This window comes from Corvus moneduloides, chromosome 12, assembly GCF_009650955.1.
Source record: "Corvus moneduloides isolate bCorMon1 chromosome 12, bCorMon1.pri, whole genome shotgun sequence".
NCBI lineage: Eukaryota > Metazoa > Chordata > Aves > Passeriformes > Corvidae > Corvus > Corvus moneduloides.
Genome location: NC_045487.1, coordinates 9,084,372 through 9,109,898, shown reverse-complemented (window position 1 = coordinate 9,109,898; position 25,527 = coordinate 9,084,372). Strand labels below are relative to the sequence as shown.

General features: G+C 39.8%; 2 protein-coding genes across 5 annotated transcripts; one reads left to right on the top strand and one right to left on the bottom strand.

Annotated features, from left to right (window-relative positions):
- Positions 1-477: 477 nt before the first annotated feature.
- PRMT7 (protein arginine methyltransferase 7) lies at positions 478-19,127 on the bottom strand. Of its 3 annotated transcripts, none has more exons than XM_032121710.1 (18): positions 19,036-19,127; positions 18,306-18,481; positions 17,492-17,528; positions 16,894-17,043; positions 16,237-16,345; positions 15,423-15,535; positions 14,041-14,282; positions 13,717-13,894; positions 12,515-12,642; positions 11,566-11,725; positions 11,060-11,143; positions 10,005-10,052; positions 9,105-9,194; positions 8,290-8,451; positions 5,845-5,919; positions 5,216-5,376; positions 3,936-4,032; positions 478-3,374 (listed from the first exon to the last, which is right to left on the bottom strand). In XM_032121710.1, exons 2-18 carry the CDS (start codon positions 18,398-18,400, stop codon positions 3,219-3,221), a joined length of 2,085 nt encoding a protein of 694 aa, XP_031977601.1. In that variant the 5' UTR covers positions 18,401-18,481; positions 19,036-19,127; the 3' UTR covers positions 478-3,218. The 3 variants fall into 3 exon arrangements, with proteins under 3 accessions (XP_031977601.1, XP_031977602.1, XP_031977603.1); XM_032121711.1 differs by lacking the exon at positions 19,036-19,127 and adding an exon at positions 18,867-19,020; XM_032121712.1 differs by lacking the exons at positions 9,105-9,194; positions 10,005-10,052.
- A 94-nt stretch (positions 19,128-19,221) lies between these two features.
- Positions 19,222-24,675, top strand: SLC7A6OS (solute carrier family 7 member 6 opposite strand). 2 transcript variants are annotated; one of them, XM_032122151.1, is made up of 5 exons: positions 19,222-19,368; positions 20,162-20,536; positions 22,329-22,526; positions 23,403-23,526; positions 23,988-24,675. In XM_032122151.1, the coding sequence occupies exons 1-5, from the start codon at positions 19,225-19,227 to the stop codon at positions 24,107-24,109; spliced, it is 963 nt and encodes a 320-aa protein (XP_031978042.1). In that variant the 5' UTR covers positions 19,222-19,224; the 3' UTR covers positions 24,110-24,675. The 2 variants fall into 2 exon arrangements, with proteins under 2 accessions (XP_031978042.1, XP_031978041.1); XM_032122150.1 differs by having other exon boundaries at positions 19,224-19,368; positions 22,326-22,526.
- The last annotated feature ends 852 nt before the right edge of the window (positions 24,676-25,527 follow it).

Here is a 25,527-nt window from a genome sequence, read left to right as displayed (position 1 = left end):
AAAATTGGGAAGTTAAATGCAAATGGCAACACTTGGTAGTTTATTATGATTTTTAATACCTGACTAAAACCCATGACTTGCATTAAAAAAGCTGCCCAGCTAGACACCGGCTCTATTGCAGTATCTGAACTGTAATACTGTTAGTTCAATGCTGGCAGAGGATCCTGTTTCTATTAGAACGTGCATCTGTACCTGCAGGCCTAGTCAGGATTGAAGCTGTTGTCATTAAGAAAAAAAATTGCCTGTAGTGGCAGCACAGAGTAAGTTCCTTCCAAGAGAAAATAGGATTCTTGCTCTGCTTATTAAGATGCCCATAGCCAGCAGCTCTTCCAGCTCAGAACATCACTGGAATGCTTCTGTCAGGTCTGGGAACAAATGGGAGGCTGAATGCTGCTCCTGGGTAATGTGTTTTTTTGATAAAGTGGCTTTCCTCCCCCAAGTGCGTGCTTGCAGTAAAATGCCCTGTGGAAGAGGACAGAGATAGAAGCAGTCTTTTATTTTGCTCTTGCACACATGTGTAAGAAATGGCCAGTCCCCCCCTGTAAGCAGCTGTTTTCCACACAATTTACAGATCACATTAGGTTTTTAAGTCCAACCTGAAGAACTCATGTAAGTCAAGGAAGACTGATACATACAATAAATAGTCCTAAGTACACACACACGTGGTAAGAGCTTGCCTCAACATAACAGCTCCCAGCAATTTTAACCAAATCCTTAAAGCAGTTGTGGTGCCTGTCTAAATGCACAAGCCAAACCAACAAGCATTAGTGATGTTGGTAACACTCACAGTGAACTAAAACATGCACAAGGTTTCTTGAGTATATCCATCAGATTTTGCTCCTCTAAGGAACCCAAAGGTGCTAAAATATGCTCGGCATTCCATCCTTCCAGTGGTTTGGGGTTTTTTTTGATAGCAGCAATGCAATTTCTGCTCCAGGTATACTGAAATTTAAGATGTTTTCCTTATATGCACACAGCAGACAGTTCAGCCCTGGGAGCACAGTTCTGCAGATTGCTGCTACTGCATAAAGCCTCTGCCCTTCCCCTTCACTGCACTCACCCCTGAGAACCTCTACAGTCCCAAGTGTCACAACATCAAAAGGGTTTAACAAGGATGCCCCTCAGTCACCATCCCTAATACCCACTGCAAGGACCACATAACTTCAACATACATAACACTCGTAACAAAATACAAATTCCCATCAGCGTGGATTTCTTCCCTTCGGCATTTTAACAAATTTATGTTTAATTTTTTCTTAGGAAGCACAATTCAGGAACATCCATACACAGCTACCTTTGAGAAAGTTAACATTACACAATAAAACACTGTGATTTTGGTTGTGTTTTTTTCCTATCTTATTTTTCCAAACATATAAATTCTAATATATTGCTATTATTTTTGGGTTCCCTATAGAACACTGTATTCTCTTGCTGGATCCAGAATGACTTGTGCAGTTAAATGCACTTTCAGAAGCTCTTCCTACCGCAGAACAAGAACAGCAGCTCATGCTTTCTGTGTCAGGCCAGACTCAGGAGTTACAGGACAGAGTCAGGAGAAGAGCAGCTGTACAATGTCAGCCTTTTCCAGCCTTGCACAATTGTGCCTGTGCCTTTTTTAAAAAAAAATAAAGGTCCAAGCCTTTACTACTTTAAAGGTTTGGCCATATTATTGTTCCCTTTCCAACTGTACTGTGTACAACACATAACAACAATATTTGCTACCATACTTTCTGTGGGCTAAGCACAGTGTATCAAAATTAAAACAACTGTTTCATGAACAGCAACCTACATATTCCAGCAAAGTCTGTAAGAGATGACAGACTAAAGTTAAGCATCTTAAAAGTGCAGTTTTGAAAAGTGAAATTCACAGACCTCAGCAGGAGCTGCAGGGTTTCTGTTCATCAGGAAAATGGGTCTAAAAATTTAGGAATATTTCAGATGGCTTGTGGGTCTATAAATATGATCACACCGTTAGGAAAAGAAAAAGGAAAACATTTTACTCACAAGAATGATGTATCATGGTGACCAGGAAAGCAGAGTAGGGGAGGCTGCTGCTGCCTTGTGGCTTCCTCATGGTATTCCTTTCACTTTGCTAAAGCTGCTGCTCAGAGGAAATAGGAGTAGCTTTGGTAACTGTTATCCCTGCGGATGGCTGACACAATTTGGGACTGGCAGGACATTGATTTTCTATCAAAATCTTAATAGGTCACACATACAAAACAGATACACCAATTGATTGTTCATCTAAAGCAGAACTCATTTCACACAATGCCATTGCTGCCAGTGTGATCTGGAGAGCAACTAAGAAAACCCCAGTAGTTGATGTGCTACTGCAGAGCACCTTACAAGTTAGCCAAACTGGCAGGTGTTATTTACACCTCTGATGAAATGAGTTTAAGAGCACATTTTTAATCATATATGGAATATTACATATCTCATAAAGATTTTCTTTTTAGACTACTCCCATTCTTTTCCTTTTGTTTCTGGTCAGACTACCATCAGTTTGTCACTTCCAACTAATTTGAATATGTGCATTTTCTAATTTCCAGTTACAACTTCCCAGATTTTGGTCACTGTTTGGCAAAGGACTCTTCAGAAATGCAGCATCACAGAACATCAGTTCCAGCAGAACATCAGTGCACCACAGTTTAATTTACTGGCCATTTCAGCTTAGAACCAGCCACAACTTAGACAAGTCTGAGAGCAGCTAAGCTGTTTCCTTCTCCCTATTAAGTGTACTAATATACATATGTAGCTTGACTTGGGATTTTTTTGGTGCACTCTGGAGATTATTTTCCATTTTACAGTGAAAAGAGCACAGCCTAGAAATAGATCTGTTTAACTGACTTTTCTCTAATGTCAGTGTTAAGGCCTGGTGACCTCATATGCATGATATGCCATGACATAACCAGCTGCTACTGTCAAGTCAACTGTTCTGCAGCTCATTAACACTGTGTGAAACCCTGAAAGAGATGATTTAAAGCATGTGTATATATGGATATATATATACAAGAATATATGACAAGAATACCTGTCCCTAAGAAATGGTTCCTCTCTACCTCACTAACTGTATTTTGAAAACAAATCCAAAAAAGTTAGAAGTATGTTTCAGAACAGTCTGCTCTCTGAACACAATAAAAGAAACCCCCTGCTATACAAAAAAAAAAAAATACTGTATGTTTATTATAATTTAGGAATATGAACAAAAGGAAAGTATTTTATAATAGCTTAAAATCCATGGCAATCTCTCCTGTCTTTGTGTCAAAATTTACAGCATATGTGACAGCAGTAGGCTCTGACAGAATTTCTGATTCAATAACAGAGCTGAAGAAATAAACAGCTTGCTTGCAGTGGGGATTCCATTCACAGATTCCCTACAGGAGAGAGTTAAAAGTGAAAGCAGTCAAAATCTCCAGTATTATTACTATACAGTAAGAATGCAGTAAGAGTTCTTGTTCCCAGCTGAGCACACAATGATCAACAGTTTTCATTTACACTGCCATCCACTCCACTATGGAACACATAACTTTAAATACCATCTGCTACATCACACACTGAAGTCACCGAGTCAAAAATGGATTTGGCCAAAGAATATTGAGACAGAATACTAAAAATACTTACTCCTTACCCTCCAAATTTTTGCTTTTGTTAAACTGAGATGAGGTTATTTGTATGAAAAAACTCTACTTTGACCTAGCATCCCATTTAAATTCTGAATTTGATTCCAAACTAGGGAGCATTTGGATGTAAATCAGACTCCGATTTTAAGGTACATCTCCTGCTCCCCACTAAAACATGAACAGGTATTTTTACTAATTCTGACTACACAGTATTCAAACAGAGCAACAAGGGGCACTACATAATCCAAGCATGGCCAACAGAGACCCGCTGCAAACACACAGACTTTGACGTAATAAATTCGATTGAAGATATACCTTTTCATTTGACATTTGCATCAGTCCTGTACTAACGGAGACATCAGCAGCAAGGTGATATTCCATCCACAGAACTGCTCCATGGCTCTTGCCTTTCCTGGGGAGAGGGGCAGGATAAAACCTGTTACTGTACATAATCCTGGCAGCTTAAACACTGCACTAGTGTTTAAGTGAGAGCTGTAAGAGCATGAACAACTCTTTCCTTGAAAGAAAGCTGAACAGCTGACTGAGCTGGTAATTGGGGCCAGCAACTTCTAAAGTATTTGCAGATATGAGATCTAAAAAAGGCATGGAGGAGAACATGTCATAACTACATCTGCTCAGCAGCATAGGCACTTAACCAGCACTGAATAACATGGCATAAATTACACAGCATACGCTGAGAACTTCCTTCAGAGACCCCAGTTTCTATTGACTCTGAATTTAGAGGAAATATTTACCACACACACCATGTCACTTCATGTGCCCGCTCCACAAGGAGCAGAGGTCATGCCAGTGTGCTGCCTGTAAACACAACTGCTGCAAAGGCACAGAAACCCCATGCAGATGGCTCTGGAGTCTATAAAAGCTTGAATTTTGTTTAATGAGAAACACAGCAGTGTTTGAGCTATGTAAGCTCCAGATAGTTATAAAATAAAACTTTCTTGGGTTTTTAATTCTTAACAGCATTTCAAGTTTGAACAGATTTAAGCACAGTCCACAGTTAGAGTGGAAAGTATCTCAGAAGATGTGGCAAATATAAAGATTGCCAGGATTATAGTTAGAAGGAAGAATAGCATATACATTAAAAGCTATTAAAACAGTCATTTTAAAGCTACTAAACATAGTAATTCATTCATTATTAAACACAATAATCTGACAAGCTACGCAGGAGCTTTTTCTGCAAGAACTCAGCAATGGGCAACAAACAGGAAGATTAAAAACATCCAGATAATGCTTTATTTTCTCTTAACTATAAATTAATCTATTTAAATAATAAATCACAGTGACAGCCAGTAAAATGTTATTTTTTTAAACAGAGGCATATTATCTAATCTGATAATATCTAATATTATTGTATTATTGTTATAGCCTATTGTGAATAGCCACAGAAAGTCTGCGTCAGAGCAACTTCCAGAACCTTAGGTCATGTTATTAAAAACTGCCAAGCACATTTGCACCAGTTAAGTGTATTACACTTAAAAGAGCTCTAAACTCAACTCATCTAAAGAGCTGGAACTCTACCTCCTGGTAGAAAAATGGATGATGACAAGAATATTTATTGCACTGAGAAAACTGACCGTAAGAGTTTTACAGAGCCCTCGGTGCTGAGACAGTGTTGTGGTACAGTCTTTGTGAAGTCAAATGTCAAAACTTCCTGTGGGTCTGAGAGTGACTTGCAGGGATACTCCCACAGCGGGTGAGGTTCTGCTTCCCTGGATTCCCTAAAATTCAGAGAATCCTGAAGAAAGGAAAGAATAAAATGAACTGAAAATGATAGAAATGCAAAGAGTCCGTGTTTTTAAGTTAATTATGGGTCCTGAACTCAGAATATTTAAGCAATAAAGCTTCAAGAGGGCAGGACTGCACTTCTCAGGCACAAGGGAAAAAATGTCCTACATGTGTGAAACCAAATGCTGTGATTGGGGCCCTGATCCCTGAAATAGAAACGGGCACTTTCAAAACACAATGTACTGACATTTTCTTCTCCCTCGAGATGAATTCCTGTACTCCTCCACAATTACTGTAAATGTAATCTCAATGGCTAACTCAAATATGGATATTGACAGCACAGCTCTAGAAACTGACAGAAATCTCAAACAATGAGGTGCTGCCTAATGCACAAGTTTTTCAACAGTCACTAAATGCTTTATTAAGTCAAACTGAATTTTTGTTTTCCTGGGACTTGTGCTGAAACTATTTTTCTTACTTTAATCATATCATCCATAGTCTGGACATCAAAACCTTCACAGATGCCACATGGACTCCGGATTCTCCATAAGTCCTACAAATGAAAACAGGATTTTGTTTGGCTTTATTAAAGGAAACAGGAAATCTTGAAATAATTTTAGCTGTAGCTTAGACATTTGATAGCAAGCCAGATAAAGACTTTTTACTGTGTATATATTCCTAAACCATTACAACTACCACAAGAATCAGAAGATAATTCTGGGAAAAGATTTTTTGAAGTCGGTTAATTCTTTGATCACTGTTTTCAACTCCTCTAAAGAACATTTCTTAAAATCTCTGTGGGTAGTTTATTTTAGAGCAGGTATGGATTTACCAAGATCTAACCCTTACAGCACCTCCACTTTCACTGTCCAGCACAGGTAAGTGCTCCCAGCAGTATCAAACATCTCAGAGCCTACCAGAGAACCACACTTCCCTTTAGCCCCCCAAGGTGGAGTGAGACCATTTTAGCCACTTCACACCATGCCTCTCACGGACTTTAGCAACCCACTGGACAGACAATGATTCAGTTCAACATTTGCCTTTTCTTAGACCTCATTAATGGTCTCTTAACATGACAATTCACTAACTATAGATATATACACTTTTTATTACCTGTTCATTGTTGCACTTACTCTCAAATGTTCCTGCTTTACAAGCTGGCAGCAGGACATTTAAACAAATACCTTTATAACTTCTGCCTGAATACAGCATGAACTAGAGTGACTCTCTAAGAGTCTCTGAATGGTACACCCAGCAGAACTATCAAAACAGACAGGCAGCACTCTGCTCCCTAAATGCAATTATGGATGAAACAAGTTTATAACTGAAGTAATCATCAAATTGTTTCTCCTGGATCCAGGTTTTGCTAATTGCTTAACCGTGATGAGACATCCATTCTGAGAAGACAGAACAGCCTACAGACCCTGTTCCGCAGGAGACCTTGCAACACTGTGTCTATTCCCTCTAACCAAGAACTGGTAAATGCAGAGGTTATTTTTAAAATCCCACAGATTCCAGTCTTTGAGTCTAGATTCACCACTGAGCAAAGAAGAAAATGTACAATTAAAGCATCAGCTTTGGGGATAGCTTAAGGGAACAAAATACAAGTTAAGTGTTCTATCAAAATGTTTATGTGGAATCATCTCTGAACAAACCCTGTATATGGAAATGTAAAACTGAGGCTTAGGTGACACGAATGTTACTCTACATTCTGCTACTAGACTGCTGAATAATCTTCAGTAGTCACTGCATGCTTTGGTTTCCTCATCCAGACCATGGAGAGAATAATGCTTACTTCCTTACAAAATGCTTTGAGGTCTAGGGAACTAAATCCTCTAGATAAGAGAGCAGAATTAGAATTTACTGCTTATCTCAATCTGATTACTGTTGATTAGTCTAAGTATCTGCTCCCTATTACAGAATTCAGATTTACATTATTTACTCAGTATATACTTAAACTCTCTACATTTTTGCAGAAAACTGAAAAAATGTGCATCACAGCTGATTAGTCCCACAGGGATAAAGAAAAACCCCATTTTCACATGCACAAATCAAAAGCAGAAGTAAGAGAACAAGGTTAAAGGGCATTCGAATAAGGAAACTGTTAAGGGAGAGAAGCTCAGACACAAAAACTACACAGCTGGTGAGCCAGAGGGGAGAAAAGACGACAAAAAAAACCAGGCATTGTTAACAGATAAACTGAAGGCTGGTTTTTTTTATGTGAAAATTCATTAGATTATAGGAGTTTTACTTAAAGATATGTATATTTATTTACACAACGCTGGACTACAGTTCCCTCACTTAAGCTATTGGACTTTACATATTAATGAGGAAAGTACTTCACTAATTTCCATTGTCACTGTAGGTAAGCACTTCACAATCTTTAGGTACAAAGTCCTTAATAACTGAAAAAAGTAAGTTTATAACTTTGTACAGTATCTGAAATATGACTTTTCAAAGTATTTTTAAGATGTGCTCATATTCAGAGCTGTGCACAGCCTTAAGCAGTTGAAAAGAAACCCCCATACAATTGAGAATCCTGCCTACAGTCTTATAAAGCCTTGTTTCAAAAAATGGTATGCTGCAGAATATCGACTTGATACATATATTTATATATAGTATATATAATAACATATGAAATTTTATAAACAACCACAACTGTCACATGCTTCAGCACTCTCTAAATAAATATATTAAAACATGCAGCCCTTTCATTTTAAGTGGCAAAATTACTTTAGTTGATTTGCTGACAAGAGATGACTGAAACAACAACATTCACCTTCAAGATATCAAATATTCTTTTCTCAGCTGGTAAGTACGAAACATATTGGACGGTATTAAGATGCAATAAAGTTGTCATTTAAAAGTCCTGAAAGAATATTCAGTTTTAAGTGGATTTGTGTAAATATCTAAACAATCTCACCTGGAACTCCACAATCATCATGTGCAAAGAAGCAGACTGAGGTAGCACAGTGACATTGCTGGCAAGGTGAGTGCTCACAGCTGTCCTGGCATACCAGAAATACAGGTTATGCCACGGCAACAAACTTGTAGTGAAAAATGGCTCTCCCACAAGGACAGAAATCTTGTCGAAGAAAGGAAGACATAAAAATCATTGTAATAAAGTACAACTCATAACACAGGCTGTTTAGATCTTCCAATAGCTGCCAGCGCAATATATTAAGTGAAATCATCTAGATAAAAACTTCTACTGCTCCCTAGGGATTTAATTACTGTATACTGCACATACAGCACACTGGACATTGTTTTGTGGGTTTAGTTATCACATTTTAAATTGAATTTTCCCACAACAAAGTTTGTGAGAAAATACTGCAGTTTGAGTTTGGAAGGCTTTGAAATGACTGATATAATTCTTAAGTTTTAAAGTATGTTATTACTTCCAAATAGATTGCAATCTTCTTGAGTGAAAGAGCTGTGAAAGAGCTACAGCCTTGTAGAACACATGCAGTTAAACCAGTTAAACTGCCTTAACAACTGGTGCAATTATGCAGCAGGGAAAGTCAGACCCTTCAGAAACAAAGCAACAACCCTCCCACAATCTTTAGTCTCCTTTAGTTTTAGCTGCACATGGTGTGAACCATTTACTCATGACATTTTATGGGAACTGGGACATAACAGGATTCATTGTGGTGGCACAGTAGGAAAGCAAGATTCATTTTTACTTCCTGCTCCCTACTGACCCCCTGAAATTCAGTACACTGAGCAACTGTAACATACCTTTTTATCTTCCAAATGAGAAGGCTTCAGCAACTCAGGACGTGTTTCTATTATTTTAATTTTATCTTCAAGATGATTTGCTTTAAAAAACTAAAATCAAAAAGTAGCACACTGTCTTTATCAAAAGCCACAGTTGAGACCAAAATAATAATTTTATTGAAAATAAATTAGAAAAAACCCCCAGTAGCCAGAAGAAATTTTAATATAACTTCCTGCCATAACTCGTGAGGATGATACATGTCTATGGTTCAAGGCTGTATGCACATAGAGCCAACATGTCACACCCAGGGAACTGAAGCACATGCCCTCCATAGTCCTTCAATTACCTACGTAAAAAGGCAGATTCCTCACCTTCATTCATTTATACTTTGAAGCATACGAGAAGGATAACCAAGAAAAGTAAGAATCACTTCAGCTATGAATACACTGCATATTTGGCTTCTCTTTGAGACCAGCTTCGGGTCCTCATTTGCCCACCATTCCTGGTTTTGCACTCCTGAGCTGCAGGCTGAGCCAGACCTCTTTCAAATACACAGTGTCAACTAAAGGAGCCACAGCCATATGATGACTTCAGGAAGCTGCTTCCAGACACTTCTTAGGCACCAGCTGCCTCTCCTGAACAGCCTCCACTCTGCTGGCAGAGCCTCCCCTGCCCTTCCCCAAGGCAGAGACAACAGCAGAGCAGGCATCCCCAACTCGTCTCAGCTGGAAGACAACTGCTGGATGCTGCTTGCCAGGTAAGACTGGTGCAGGCTGTGGGATGCTCTCACTGATCCTCAGACACAAACAGCCTGGCCTTTATCACCAAGGCAAAGGCAGCAGCAGAGCAGCAGCTGAAGCAGACAAGCCAAGAGGCATCTGCAGGAGAGATCCAGCTTTAAAAGTAAATGGAATACTCACTTTTTCCATGACAGAACAGGACACACCAGAGTTTTCTAACGTAAACACCTAATGAAAATACACAGTTAGTCAAACTAGCTTTATAGTTTTTAATTAAAAGAATATGTAACTGAAGAATGAAGAAACAGTTCGATGCCCTAGTGAGCACAGTTCATAAGAACTATGCACCTATTCCACAGCCCACTATAATAAACATTTTTAACAACGAAACACCCCCCCAAACTACAGGCTAAATAATTCTGTTTTCACAGCTATACCAGAAAAAAACTCATCCGAATGCAAATATTTCTTTTCCACCTTTAAGTTGCACACAGCATATTAACATTTGTTCTAAGCACATATTTACTCATGAACTAATGCAAGCATATTGCCAGTGTGTCAAATCGTAAATACTGCTTAACATGACCAGACTGTGTCAGCTGGAAAGTGCTAAGAAGCTTTCTGCAGTAAGAGAAAACATTCGTTTTTATCCAAAATTGGTGAATAGTTAAGCAATATACTACATTCCTGCAGATTATATTACATTACACATTCCCAAATATTCAGTTCAACACTAACAGATTTTAGTTTAAAGAGCCTCGTGACATCAAGTAGGGAATTTATATATGTGGGACAGCCAGGAAGCTCTCAGCTCTCAGTTACACACAGACCCAGTATTCTTACTGCTTCCTACTTTGCTTTTACAGCTCTTCCACTCAAGACCAAATAATAAATGTAATTATGGTACATAAAAGCAGAAGAAAACCTTGCCAGACATTAAGGTCCATAGAAAGAGTGCTTCCAAAAGCACAAGATAGAAGATGGCAAACAGGAAGCAGCACTTTCCTTCAAAACTACACATCAGTAAATGTCAAATCTGGTAATTATTTATCTTCCTAGACTTCAGCTTGATCAGAGATGAATTCAACCTCCCCTTCAACACAGTGTGAGCCTATTCCTCACTTATCCCTGATGGGGCACTGGAAATAGTTAAATAATGAGTTGGAAATGAATTACATAAGAGAAAAATACCAACTAAAATGCCAAGATCTGAAAAACAGGATGAAGTACTGTACCTGCTTTGCTCCAAGACAGTGAGCCAGCACAGGCAGCAGACTGCCATCACTGATACAAAGGCAAACACTATCTGTTTTCAGAACCTACAGAAAACAAATAGTCATTGTTATTCTTATTCCATAGGGAAAAGTTCTTTATACAAGTGTACTTTATACACTTTCATATCAAATAATGGTAAAAAATTCTCATTTAATGCCATTGACTTAGGTCTGAAAAAGTTTGCTCAAAAATGTATTAGATGTCTTCATTCAACTACCAATACTACATGTAACAAACACACAGAACTGCTATAAACTCTATGCAAAAATGGCTGCTTACCATTTAAAAATGTAATTAGAGTTTTCAAGACAAAAGTATAACTTACATCTGCTGATGGATAAGAAATATACTTTGTGAGCAAAGTCCTTTGCAGGGGACAAACAAATTCCATAAAGAATTACTGCAAATTAACATTATGTGCATCCATCAGAGAAGCCAATAAAACCTGCAGGCAACAAGCACTCACTTTCCTCAAGGCCTTGATGTATTGGTGTGTTCGGTTCTGATCATTCAGCTCCCCAAAGCGGGCTCTGTTCCAAAGCAGATGAGCACGACACCTACAGACAGGACTCTCCACGCAAACATCTGCTTTATGCTCCTCTTCATCTGCTTTATTTTCCCCTTCTCTGTAGAAAATTTCAATGAAATATTAACTACAGCATCAGTAACATGGTTTTTGCAAACAGGCACATGTATGCATTTTGGCTGATATGCACATTAAAGCATATGAACTCTGCTGTCACTTTTTCGAAGTTACTGGTTCTCCAGAGACATTTTTGTAACTCTGCATTTCCAAATGAAGAGAGGCCAAAAAGAATTTTCACCTTCTTTAAAAGACAAAATCAAGAACCATCCCCATTTTCCCACTGTGATGGTTAGGTACTTAAGGCTTTGCTCTTTCAGCAAACAGTTACTTGTTTGGATTCCTAATTAAAAAAGGCACAGCAAATTCAGACATTTTAAAGCTAGCACTGTTTTTTAAAAATGTTAGCTGCTATCGTCATCACAACCAACATGATTAAGCTCTTTTTAATCTGAGCAGAAAGCAGTAATCTCTAAAAGACAGTGCTGACTAGGAAAATAGAAAATGGAAACACAATGGCAATTATTTCACTTCTTTACCTATGTGCCACCTCAGCTGAGCTGTTATTTTAGGATTTCCAGGAATCAACCATTAGTGTTTTATGTTTCTTTGTCACAGAATGCAACCAGGTACAAGGCAGGAGCTTGCAGTCCAACTGTATTTTTATTCATAATGTGTATTTTCCACCTGTGCATTGCCCATGAAGCAGCCTTTCATATTTTTCTAGTCCTTGGGTTCTTACATTGCTCTTCTACAAAACTAGATGCCCTAAGAGCAGCAAATACTCCAGCTAGGAGTAGTACAGCAGCCTTTTTCACAAACAGATTGTTACCTGGCTTTCTGCAGGTTGTACCACACAGAGTACTCATCACGACAGGCAGTCAGGTACAACTTCTCACCCTGCAGAACTGGCTCCTCATTTGGAAGAAAATAAACACACTGCATCCAGTGATCTCTCCACTGAAAAGGGTTATATATATACAAAGCCTTAGGAACTCGCTCATAAATAGCAAATGGAAAGTAAACAAATAGCAGGAAATCAATTACGGAGAATAGGCACAACTTTGAAAAATGCACTATTAAGAATCTCATTCAAGTTAGCAAGGCTGAATAAATACCACTATTACAGGTTGAATAATATTGATTTCTTGCAATACAATAAGCCTGAGACCACTGGCTTGCTCACTAGCCAAGCTTCTATTTCAACAAAATTAAAAACAATCCAAAATTGCTTTGCATTTATTAATGCTGTTCCACCTCCACAGTTCACTTGTTAGAAACTTGTATTGAATTGCTGACAGCCTCATGCACCTAGAATTACATCACTTAGTGTCACTCTGGTCACGGCACAACTCTTTTGTGTTTCAAAAAGCTGGTTTTTGCACTGCAAGTATCCCATGCTGAACAGTCATTCTAAGCTGACTGAACACCTCCAAGTTTAATATTTGAAATTATCATTCTCAAACATAAGTGTAGACAATCAATAATTTTGTAACTTATTTTTTGACTAAATTCATCCTACTAGTAAATACATTCACACAAAACCACAGGAATCTGACTTAATAGTGATAGGGTTTCTCTAAATATCCATATCAATCCAGCATTTTCCTACACCAGCCTCTTTTTTTTATGAGCATATAAACACACTACCATAAACATAACACTTATTTGGAAATTTAATAAAAGAACTACATGGAAGCAAACCACAGACTAATATTTTAACCAGGGATAAAGACTAGTTAAGGAAAAAGATACAGAAATCTTTATTTCTTGAAAGTAAAAGAAATAACAGTACCTGGAAGTCAGCTTCGGTCTCTAAGTGTTACATAAAAATTACTCTTTAATATTAAAGAAAACCTCAAACGGGCACATACCATAGCTAAAATTTCTACAGTTTGCTTATTTAGCATCTTCCAATACTTTAAACATTAGCAAAGTTCCTAAGCAATTTAAGGCAGAGCTGCTTAAACCCCCCAGTACTCAGAAGAGTTGCTCAGTCATCTGACAATGGTATCTGAAGGCTCAGTATTTTACCTGCAAAGCAGAAGTGGGTTTTACCCAGTAGGGAGCCATTGTACAGTTTATCATCCCAGAGGGGTCCATGTCAATATCCCACCAGGAAAGGACAATTTGTGCCTTGCCAGATTTCACAGGCTCCAGCTGCACTCTATAATAGGTAGAAGCACTCTGTACTGGCTTACTGAAATCCACACTGCAGAGAGAGAAGCATGAAAATCGTAAAAAGAAATAGTTCAGCATTCTTCAGAAATTCCCACCAGCTTCTTAAGCTGAATGCACAGCTTATATGAAAGGTGTAACAGGGTAACTTTGTTCTGAACAAAACAATGTCTCCTTTACCTGAACATTGCCACCACACCACTAAGGGTAGTGAAGTCACTTAAAGGCATCTGGTTCAGTTGGATATCACAAACAGAAGGAACACCTGGACAGTTCTCCATTTCTGAAGGGGGAACAAGAATTTTTTCACCATCCTCTGCTTCAATATGAACAGGAAACAGTTTCTTCCAGGACCACATTCTTTTGGATTCCACTATCTGGACATACACTGTTGCCCTGTGAGGCACTGCCTCACATCCTTCCTGAGTGTTCAAAACAAAGGGTAAAAACATTCAGTAAGTTTGACTTATTAACATGAGTGAAAATTAAATCAATTGAAATGCAAGCCCACTTAAAAGAAAGTTGGACTGGGAGCTTCGAAATCTAAAATACAAATTATTTTGGAGACTTTTGTAACATCAGAGCAATTTATCTCTCTGTGAAATAGAATATACATATCTATCCTGTTCAGTGTGGTTCAGCAAGGCCAGATTACTTCATTAACCATACATTATCAGTTTACTAGCCTCAGTTAAACTTGCATTTCCACTCTCATTCTGAAATAAGAGATTTATCTTGGGCTTCTCAAGGCAGAAATCTAGTAAGCTATCAACAATAAAAAAAGAGTTGGTGATTGCAATGAGAAAATAAGAAAAATAATTTACGCAAGGACAACTTTGTATCCATGTTTAAAGAGTAGAAAACATACAAGTTGTCCTAAAAATCCCACAATGAACTAAGAGCCAACCATGAAGTCCAAAAACAATGCTTTTACAGAAAAAAAGACTAATTGCAATTTGGAATTATATATGGAGAGCAGTACAAAGTTATGGAGTGCTACTATGTTTATAAAGTGTCTTTTAAACTGGTGAAAGGAAACCTGGAAACCTAAATAAAGTTTTGCCATCCACATTTTAATGAAGGGAAAATATAAGAAAATGTAGAAGAGAAAGCCCTAAAAATTATACCTGTAGATCATATGTTCAAAAAAACCATACTGATTTAAATACAGTGTTTAAAATATTTTCACATGCAAAATGCATAAGGAGTAGTAAGAGCACAATAGGAAAAAACAACCAAAAATGAACCAATGCCTGGGAGGTAAAGTTCATCAAATTTAGGAGAATTTAATTTTTAAAACATCTTGGAACGAAGATGTTATTAAGAAGAGCTTCAAATCAGGACTGGATGCCTTTCTGAAAGACACTGGTTAACCAGCAAGTTATTGGTTTCAACACAAAGCAACCAGGTGTTATTTCAGAGCCTGTGATTTACTAGCAGAGCTAATGGTGTATTTACCAAGGGATACAGAAGCCTAAGTTCTGTATAATCTCTATCCTACTTCAAGAAAAAGCAGAAGAATTTCTCTACTGATAGATGTGACATACTTCCTGTTTTCTTACCTGTACAAGGTATTTGTGTGCGTGCTCATAGGTTGGTAAAGCTCCTTCTCCTATCAGCTCTGTATCAAATAATTCTGTTACCAGGATGTTTGCCCGACACTGCATATCTCCATCTAAAAGACACAAATTAATATCGTAATGTTAAGCCTTTATGTAAGTCTTTCAAGAAAATGCTATGTGAATACACAAGTAATTAAAAAAATTATTCCTGTCAGAGAGTCTGCTGAAGACTGGAAATTATTTTCCATTTGAAATGCAAATGGCTACTGAGATATTACCAGAACACTCTCTTTCAAAGTAGATTTCCAGTGTTACTTTCTGGAGTGTAAAGTATCACAGAATCCTTAAGGTGGAAAAGACCTTTAAGATCAAGTCCAACCACCAACCCAGCACCATCTCCATGTCCACCACTAAACCATGTCCTCAAGTGCCATATCCACATGTTTTTGAACACTTCCAGGGATGGTGACTCCATCCTTTCCCTGGGCAGTCTTCAATGTTTCACAACCCTTCCTGTGAAAAAATTTTTCCTAATCTCCCACCTAAACCTTCCCTGGCACAACCTGAGGCCATTTCCTGTCATCCTGTCACTTGTCACCCAGGAGAAGAAGCCAACCCTCACCTGGCTACAACCTTTTCAGGCAGTTGTAGAGATAAGGTTCTCCTCTTCTCCAAGCTGAGCACCCCCAGCTCCCTCAGTGCTCTCGAAGTACTTGTTTTAATTAAAAATATATGAGGAATACGAGTAAGACATATTTCTTCATAATTTTCAGGTACTTGCCATTTTTTTTTAAGCCTAGCCTATTTTTCTCACCTGGGCCAACTGTGACTTCAGTGGAATGCTTGTTGATTACTTTGATCTTGTCAGAAAAACCATTTTTCTCCACTATCTTCACAGCAGCATTAGCCATAGGCTTAAACACCTGTGAACAGCAAGAGTGTAACAAAATGGTACCCTCATGTCAGCTTTCAAAAATGGAAGGGCACCAACACAAAATGCAATATATTTAGTTCTGAAAAAAATTAACATCCTCTGTATCTTCTCCTATGTTTGAAGTCCACTACCATGAAACAAGGCAACGAGCTTCACTTGAAAAATTCAAACCTCCACTGTTACAGAGTATCAGTTGCCTCCAAAAGCTACTCCAATTTAACTTTTGAAACACAAGAATACATATTAATATTGTAGCATTTACATTAAACAAACTAATTTCTTTGTAAAAATAAAAATATATACACATACATCAACAGAAACCCCCAGAGACTTACAGGTGCTGAAGACACTGTCAATGAAACCAAAACAACCAGCACTGAGATAGTCACTGAAATAGGCCAAAACCCTGCTTTTATTAAAAGTGCAATTGTGAAGAGAATTTCTGTTTCCTTCAGAACAAAAATAAGAGAGATAGTCTGAAAATAAGACCATCACAAAGAATGTGTTGAATACGTGCAACTCCTAACAAATGCTCACCTCAACTGCATAGCAGAAATCTGCCCCGGCCGAAGCTGCCATCATGGACAGGAGTCCTGTGCCTGTCCCTATATCCAGCACAATTGCTTTCTCACCTCTCTCTTTAACTCTGCTCACTGCAGCACGAATACCTTGGTAGTATTTCACATTCTGCGGAGAAGACAAAAAAAATCAGCAACCTTTTACCCATTTATGCTTTTAAAGACATCTTGCGTTCTCTGACTGTGAATTTATAACCAGAGAGAGGCCTACTGTGGAGGCACCACAATAGTCTTTCAAAAGATTACTGATGGAATAATAATTCCACTTTTACAGCCTTTGAAATTTCATCTAATGAGCTCTCTGTCAAAAATGTCAAACACAGAACAGCAAAATCGGCTACCGAATATAAAAATGTTCTGCAGTAAACAACAGAACACTAAAGTAAGATGTAAGAGGGCATCTGTTGATCTAAGAGCAGGTCTGGTACCTTAGAGAGTACAAAACTGTCATCATTTAATCTTTCAGAAAAACCTATATAACAATCAGTGACAGCTATTCAAGAGAAATGAAATGGCTCTTTTCCCACCATTCAACAGGGTTTTGCCTCTATACTTACTCTGTCCTTATCATGAAGCATATCTGCATAGCGCGACCTGCAATAAAAGATATTCCAGTTAAAATACTCCATTCTGCAAAGCAACGTGGCCCATACATGCACAAAAAACTGACATATGCTTTGAGGATCTGAAGTGTTTCTCAAATCTAAGGGATAATGTAATTTCAGTGATCTGGCCATCAGCATATAAATGAACTCATGAACCACTGGCACAAATCCTCTCCACATAATGGGCCCAAGGCACAGACCTATGGACAAACAGCTGTGAAGTAGCACCTGAGACAGATGTAGAGCTATACAGAGCAATGAAAGACAGACTACTAATGACCTATCATTTTTTATTAAGACTTAAACTTCTTCGGTTCCCCCTTCTTCACGGGTTGCACTACTCAAACATACCCCAAAATATATCTTCCCACATTCTCTGGCTGTTACACTAAGCTCTTAAAAAGGCAGAACAGGAACAGACAACTGGCAGTTATATTTTGCACTGGCATTTAAAAGAAATTTAGTCAATGAATTTTGCCCCACCTCAGTCACTGTCAGTATTAGGATCAGCCCCACAGAAAACATTTTAAAAAGTTTACAAGGAAACTATTTGGAGAATAATTCACAAAATTCGACATTGACAGTTCTGCCTTGTACACCACTGGGCACATTTACTGACATTCAGACTATTCTACAGTCTGTTTACCTCATGCCCTTGGAACTTCTACAAAGACAGACCCCCCCCAAACTACCATTAAAAAAAAGTTGGATTTGCTCGTTTTTTGGTATCTTTTAACGGAATAGCAAGCTACTTTTCCAAGCATACCTTGCAATCTCCTGGTGGTAGTCATAGTCCTCACCCTCTTCTAACCACTCCATCGAACCAGTGGTTGGATTAGCTCTTCCACAAAAGGTCTTCATGATCAATCTCAATTTGTATTGTATTATTTATGTATTATGTACAGTTTTGACTTCACTTCAATATAATACACCAAATACTGGCTGTGAAAAAAATCCAAACCAACCATAAAACTTTTAGTAAACACAACAGGCATCGCTTTAGCTCTGGATACTTGTACATTTCCCCCACTACACCTGCCTTGGCCAGAAGTACTAGTGACTGCTTTACGCTTCTTTCATAAGGACGTTTTAAGCTAAAATCTGTCACCTAGTCCTAAACTGAAAGGGAACCCTAAAGATCATTTAGGTCTAATCCCTGAGAACACAACAAAGAAAAAAAACCAAGCCAGCAGTAAATCCTCATGGAAGAACCCCCGTAAGTGAGCACAGCGGGCCGGCGGCGGCCCCTCTCCCGGAGTCCCCACAGCCTGCCCGAGGGGGGACCCGCAAACCCCACGCCGGGACCGGGACCAGGACAGGCCCGGACCTTCCCCGCCTCAGGAATGAGCTGCGATGGGGGACGGCCAGAACACTCTCCACCATTCCCTGCCCGGAACCAGCGTGGCGGGCCCGAGAATCCGCGGGCCCGAGAATCCGTGGGCTCGTCCCCTCCTCAGAGCCCTAGGCCGGCACCTCCGCAAGCCGCGTGTACCTACCCCGGATACCGCGTGTGCCTTCCCCAAGCAGCGCGGACACTCGCCCGCCGCCGAGCACGAACCGCCCCGCCCCGCCCCGCCCCGGCTCGGCCCAGCCCAGCCCAGCCCAGCCCAGCCCGGCCCGGCCCGGCCCGGCCCGGCCCGGCCCGGCGTGCCTGTGCGGGCGCTCCCGCCCCTTCCGCGGGCGCCATGGCGGGCGCGGCCGTGCTGCGCGTGCGGCGGAAGCGCGGCGGCCCCGAGCCGGCCGAGGCGCTGCTCCTCGCCTGCAAGCGGCGCCGGGCCGAGCCCGTGGAGACCAACCTCTTCAAGCTGGTGGCGACCGTGTCCTCCAAGGTACCGGGGCCGGGGCAGGCCGGGTCGGGCGGTGTGGGCCGGCCGGTGCTCCCGGAAGGGTTTGGAAAGCAGCGGCTCTCTCTGGGTGCTCCTTGCGGCCGTCTCAGGCTCCCCTGTGGATGTGGTGGTCTGGAGAGAAGCCCAGCTCCGAGCAGCGCCGGCCTGTCCCGGTAGCCGAGGGCACGGCGGCTCCTCCTGCGCTGTGACAGCCGCGGACAGGGCAGGACCGGAGCTACGGGCCGCAGCACACAGGGGCCACCGTGACAAGCTTTGCTCAGCACTCGCTTTTCTGTATTTAGAGACTATTCTTCATTTGGAAACTACAGAACAGTCAGTAAGTGTAGCTTGAATTTCTGCTGTGTGAGATGCTGAAGCTCAGCCCTACTTGGATAACAACTACCATCTGCCATCCAGCCTTTTATATTGAGTAAGACTATTCTGTCTTGGAAAATGATCTTCTTAGGACACGATAAAGGATATTATGCCCTAAATTTAGGTGCATTGCAGTCTTCCAAAGGCCTGTGTTTTTGTTTGGAGGGTTATTTTGTGCCATAGGGTTGTTTAAAAATCAAATTGAAATAGTCTAAGGACTTTTGTTCTGTATCTTCTGCTTTCTTCCCCTCATAACAAGAGAATATTATAATTGTTGTGTTGCTTTAAGTAATAGTAGAAGTTACTTGAATGTTGTTAGGTTTATTGGTACTGCAGCTCTTAATCCTTTCTAGGAAGAAGTATGACTTGCTACCTTGATGATGTCATTATATTCCTCCTCCTTTTTGTTCTTTTTTCTCAGAACGAACCAGTTCAGAAGTATGTTAAAGATGCCATCACACGAGACAAGGCAGCTCAAAGCCTGCGCCCCTCTTTGGGAAGCACTCAGCGGATCCTTCAGGAACTGCGTTCTGCCAAGCAGGTGAAAAGGAAGGAGAACCGTTACCGTGTGATATCCAGCCATCGGCCCGACTGCACCCAAACAGCTGCACCTGCCACACACAGCAAGGCTGCGCTCGATGGGGACAGGTCAGACTCTGCAGCACAGCAAGATGCTTCACCAGAGGAGAGTGGTGCTGTCCGTAAGAGTTCAGACTGCTGTGGAAAATTCCAGCTGTTTGATATTGTACAAGAAGAGGAGACGGGAGACTCCAGTGTAACGGCTGCAAACCCACAGGTCAGCTATGAACTTAGCGTGCTTGAAGTACTTTGGTATCACTGTTGAGTGGTACACGTGGGCTGACTGCTGTGGGAGTTTGCTTGCACTCTAAGTATTCCACTATTTAACAGGAGCCTTAACTGGACTGCAAGTTGGAATGTTTCATGAGGATCCTAAGTGCATTAATGTTGAGACAGACTGTGTGTGGAGCTGCTGCTTAAGGAAGGGCTTGTACCAGCCTCTTTTTTTCTTTGCCCTGGTCTGATGTATAAGTTCTCTGTTCATCTGTCAGGTGGATCTCTGAGGTTTTTTAATTAATTTCTCTACCTAGAAAAGGAAAAATCTAATTCAGTGCCTTTTCATCTACCCAGATGCATAGGAACAGCACTTGTAGGCAAGATTCCCTCAAGGAAAAAACGCTCCTTTCTCATAGTTCCAATATACAGTTTTATTGTATATTTTGTTTTAGCAGAACTCCAGGTATTTGATAGACTGCTTAAGTCCCTACATGCTGTTTTCATTGGTACTAGGAGTTCAGTATGTTTTCAGTTGGAGGAGTATCTGCTCAATGTCTAGCGTGGTTGTAAGCATACAGAGTTGTGCCTTCTCTGTAAGGTCACCTTGTATACAGAGTGTTGTTAAGATTTTGTATTACAGACTCACAGCCACATGGGAAAGAAGGTGAGAGGGCTGTCTGTGCTTTGGTAATTCCTTCACTGTATGTAAGTACATGTGGATGCTTTCTTTATGCAGCCCATCACAGCTCTGAGGAAAACTTCAATGCTTAAAGAGACTGGGTGAGGGCAAGCCCAGCCAGCTGTCAATCCTTCAGCATTTCCTACAGGTTATTTCAGGGCTTTGACATCAAAGTTTAGTATGAACACTTACTTTCTATTAAGCAGGTAGTTCAGACAGGCATTTGAATTTTGTTAGGTAACTGTTATCCATCCCTCTGCTAATTAGAAAAAACAAAACTGAAGTAGTATCAGAATTTTCCTCTTACATTTTTTTAGAACTAGCAGTAGGTGTTGAAAGCAAAGAAGTGAGCTTTCTTCTTCATTCTCTTAAGTATTTAGAAGAAAATGAACAGCAGGTCTGCAGCTGCTCCTCAGAACTAACTAGTTCAGGAGATACCACTGGATTGGAAAATACTCTTAAAAGCTCTAGGAGGGAAAAATTGGTGCAAAAAACTGCCTGTGTAGACCTTCAAGTGCAGATCACTGAAACAAATACATTGCAAATAATTTATTAGGGAGGAGAAAACATGAAGAAACTAATTCTGTGTTAATGTTGAAGAAAGGAAATAAAAACTGTATCTGTAGGGCCTACCAGCCTTTTTCTGTTCACCTGTCACATTTCCATCGTTTCTCCTACACACTTTGTGTACTGTCACCTGCTTGCATATTATCCACACTACTGTCTGCACATGTTTCTGCAGTGCTGCAGGTGTAATGCTCTACACAGCACAGGCAGTCTTAAAACCTGTATTTTCAGTCAGTGTGTCAGCAGAAATGGCAGTTCTATGGAGCTGTCATATCCCCTTCAGTAATTTTTAATGGCCTGGTCACAGAAGTTTTCTCTTAGTATCTGAATCACGTACTAAGGAAACATGCACAGTACTTCAATAATTGGAAACTTTCGGTGTCTTTCTGTTCTAGGTTGCCAATATTCTAAAAGCATTCCAATAGGAAAGTGTTTCAGTCTCAGATTTCAGTGGCATCCTTGGCTAGCTACAAAGAGAACTGTTTGCTGTAAATAAGACTTTGCATGACTTTAGTGGAAATACACATTTTTTGTTTTTTCTCAGCAGAAGACTGATCCAGATGCAATTCTTTGCAATGCAGTAGAGATGATCCGTGAGCGTTTAAATGTTTCCGAAGATGGTAAAAAAGAACACGGTGCCAAAGAAGATGAGTATGTTTATGACATCTACTATAAGGAAACATCAGCCCCCGATTGGATTGAAAATATCCTTTCTGTACAGCCCTATAGAGAAGAATATGAATGGGTAAGGGTGTGGAAAAAACGATCTTTCTCGAATAGAAAGGTCATAAATAAAAGATGCTTAAAGTCCTGCTATTAAAAGTTGCCATGCCAAGAAAGGTCCTTTAAGATAGATACTACATGTATGCTCAGTGACTTCTGTGTTAGGCCTTCTGTAACTGCCAGTCCCGTGTTCCTGCAGGTTACTCTTGATCCAAGGAAATCATATGACAAAGTGAAAGAGATGGTGCTCATGTAATGAGAAGAATCTTTCTTCTTTCAAACTGCCAGTTAAATTTTGGCACACAAATGTAAACTTGAGTAATTCATGTCTGGCTTGTGATTAGGAGGCAGCCATTAAAATGTCATTGTAAATATGACTGAATTAAAAGAAGAGCAAGGGGGGACACAATTTTTTCAGTATTTGAGGACTTGACTTTAATCTTCATATGAGATATTTTTTGATAATAAATTGTTCTTCAGTGACTGTGGAGTTAGGAAGTTCAATGTAAGCTTTAGTCTTTTGTTGTATAGATCCTGTGATCAACAGACTTGTATACTGGGAACCTGAAGCTACTTTCTCTCTTCCTTGCTCTATTACACTACTGCTGAAGTGAGTAGGATTAAGTTAGACATTACCATTTAAATGCTGGAGTGGAACATGTAGATGTGTGACTTAACTGATTTTTCACCTAAAGCAGATTTGAAGTGTTATGGTGAAGGCAGTGACAGCTCAAATTCTCCTGCAGTGTGCCTTGTGTCAATGCAGAATTCATTCTGCCTGCCATCAAAAAGTATCTCCTGGCTCTCTGATCTGTATGGTGTTGCACAGGTGGATGAAAACCCTTAACATTCACTATAAATACAGACACTCAGCATTATGTTTTGTGTTGACATGCAGGTAAATGATGATCCTGGTCCAGAGGAAGTATATGAAGATGAAGATGATGAAAATGATGAAAATAACTGGCGTAATGATTATCCTGAAGAAGATGAGTTTTTACCTGAGGAAGATGGAGAAAAAGGTACACCTGTCATAAATGCTGTTTGCTTTCTTGCTGTGCATGTATACATCCCCTCTTTTAAAAGCAACCCCTAAAAAAGCAACTCTTAAAAAAGCACTGCTGGGGTAGCATTCTGCTCTTACAATGGTGAAATCTGTGTAGAGGAGTACTATCTTTCTTGCAACTAAAAGAGATATGAGAGTTTTTGAAAAGACAAAATTGAGAAGCCAAATTAAGGCTGCTGCAATTGCAAAAGTTTGCTTGCTTAGAGAAGGAATCCATGACTTGGGTCCACATGGTCATGAAACACTGCCTCTGGCTTCTTAAGCCCTACCCCAGAGTACTTCAAGCACAATTCAAACCTCAGCTCATACGGAAGTTGTTCAGACTTAGTTTCTCAAGAAGCTTAAACTCATCTGATTAACTTAATTATTTAAGTAAAAAGAAGGGATAATCTAGAAGTGTTTATGCTTTCCCTATAGACTCTGAGGAGAGCTTCAGTGATGAGGACCAGTGTTACAGGAGAAGAACATGGGACAAATACCGACAGGAGGTTTTGCAGGAATTCGGATACGATGAGATTGAAGATTTAGGTTCTGACTAATAGCCTGTTTTGGGAGATGAAATGCATACTGGAGGTGAATGTCTGCTGCTGTAGGAGAATGTACTATCTGAGCAGCCAACTTCAGCTGGTGGATATTAAACAGATGGTGCGAGTATGGCCACTTGACAACACAAATTTTGTTCTAAGCACAAGATACTCTGTGCTTTAAAAAGAATTTTCTGTCCATTGCATGTATTAAAGTTCTGAAGGGACCTTTTATTTATTTTTGTTTTCCCAAAGCTGCATGCCCAAGAGTTTGTACCTGTAGCAAATGTACCTCCACATATATGGAGGTACTGTTGGCAGCAGCCCTTCTCGTCATGACTAATGTGTCAGGTTGCACAAGAAGATCGACCTGTCTGCCCTGATGGCAAGTGGAAGTCCTGGAAAAAGGCATCCTATCCTACTGCTTTCTACTTCATTTGTTCCTAAGTGTCAAGTAACTTTCTTCACAAGCATTTGAGCATATGAAATGCCTTGACCTGTCCATTACTCTCCCCCAGTAGTTTTACTGTTGGAGTAGAACAATGTGCATTTAAATTGTAAATAAAAATTTTTTTGACCAAGTTTTCTTTACTCATTTAAAGATCACAGGAGTTGGTACAGCTGAACCCAGGTCACCATTTTAACTTGCATTTGTACATCTTTAAAATAATTCCATTGTATCTGTTTGGACACACGAAGTATTTTAGCACTTGAGTCTGTAAAAAATAGCTAATAGGATTAGCTCTTAGCTGGTCGATGTCATTCATGAACTGCAGGCTGCAGCAGTGACTTAGGCCAATTAGTTTTCACTGTTAATGGCAAAGTAGTGGAGGCAAGGTATTTTTGTTTGCTTCAGAGAAAGGTTAACATGGCAGTGCAATAATCCAAGTATCCCCACTATTATTCAAGTCACTGATGCCACTGGTGCACCCTTTGAAGCATATATTGCTTCAGATATAATCTTGTAATTACAAGATTTAGTTCAACTTAAACGCACAAAACCATACATGTGGCCAAACTCAGGTCAACTGAGACAGACATTCTGAACTAAGGTAAAAGTCTCAGGTATGTTTTTGAAGTACATTTCACTTTGCCAGACAAACAGGCTGGCTTCTTGTTGCCTTTTGCTGCACCAAAATTCAGTATTAAAACTATCCTGATTTTAGGCTTAGAGTTTTGGAATTACAAAGACTACGAATTAGCATATGTGTGCTGCAATAGTGCTTTTTACTTTTGTTTTTATTTCTAGTTTTCCTCCCTGCTACTTCGCTTTCAAGATCTAGCATCTGCCACAGAAATTCTACTATAGATGGAAAAGAAAGTTAAGTGGTTTCTGTGAGGTTTTAGATGGTCACTTTCTAGTGAACAGCACTGAAGTTTATAAAGGGAATTTTCTGACTGCTGAGGTAACTCAGCTACTGTGTGTTCACTGA

What these genes read in the sequence shown, in the direction of transcription:
- SLC7A6OS (XM_032122150.1), top strand. Translation starts at nt 19,225, where the DNA reads ATGGCGGGCGCGGCCGTGCTGCGCGTGCGGCGGAAGCGCGGCGGCCCC. An exon ending in TGGCGACCGTGTCCTCCAAG is followed by an intron (nt 19,369 to 20,161) that starts GTACCGGGGCCG and finishes CTTTTTTCTCAG; the next exon opens with AACGAACCAGTTCAGAAGTA. An exon ending in TGAGGAAGATGGAGAAAAAG is followed by an intron (nt 23,527 to 23,987) that starts GTACACCTGTCA and finishes CTTTCCCTATAG; the next exon opens with ACTCTGAGGAGAGCTTCAGT.
- PRMT7 (XM_032121710.1), bottom strand. Translation starts at nt 18,400, where the DNA reads ATGAAGACCTTTTGTGGAAGAGCTAATCCAACCACTGGTTCGATGGAG. An exon ending in TGCTTCATGATAAGGACAGA is followed by an intron (nt 17,044 to 17,491) that starts GTAAGTATAGAG and finishes TCTTCTCCGCAG; the next exon opens with AATGTGAAATACTACCAAGG. An exon ending in CCTGTTCTGTCATGGAAAAA is followed by an intron (nt 9,195 to 10,004) that starts GTGAGTATTCCA and finishes TTTTGATTTTAG; the next exon opens with TTTTTTAAAGCAAATCATCT.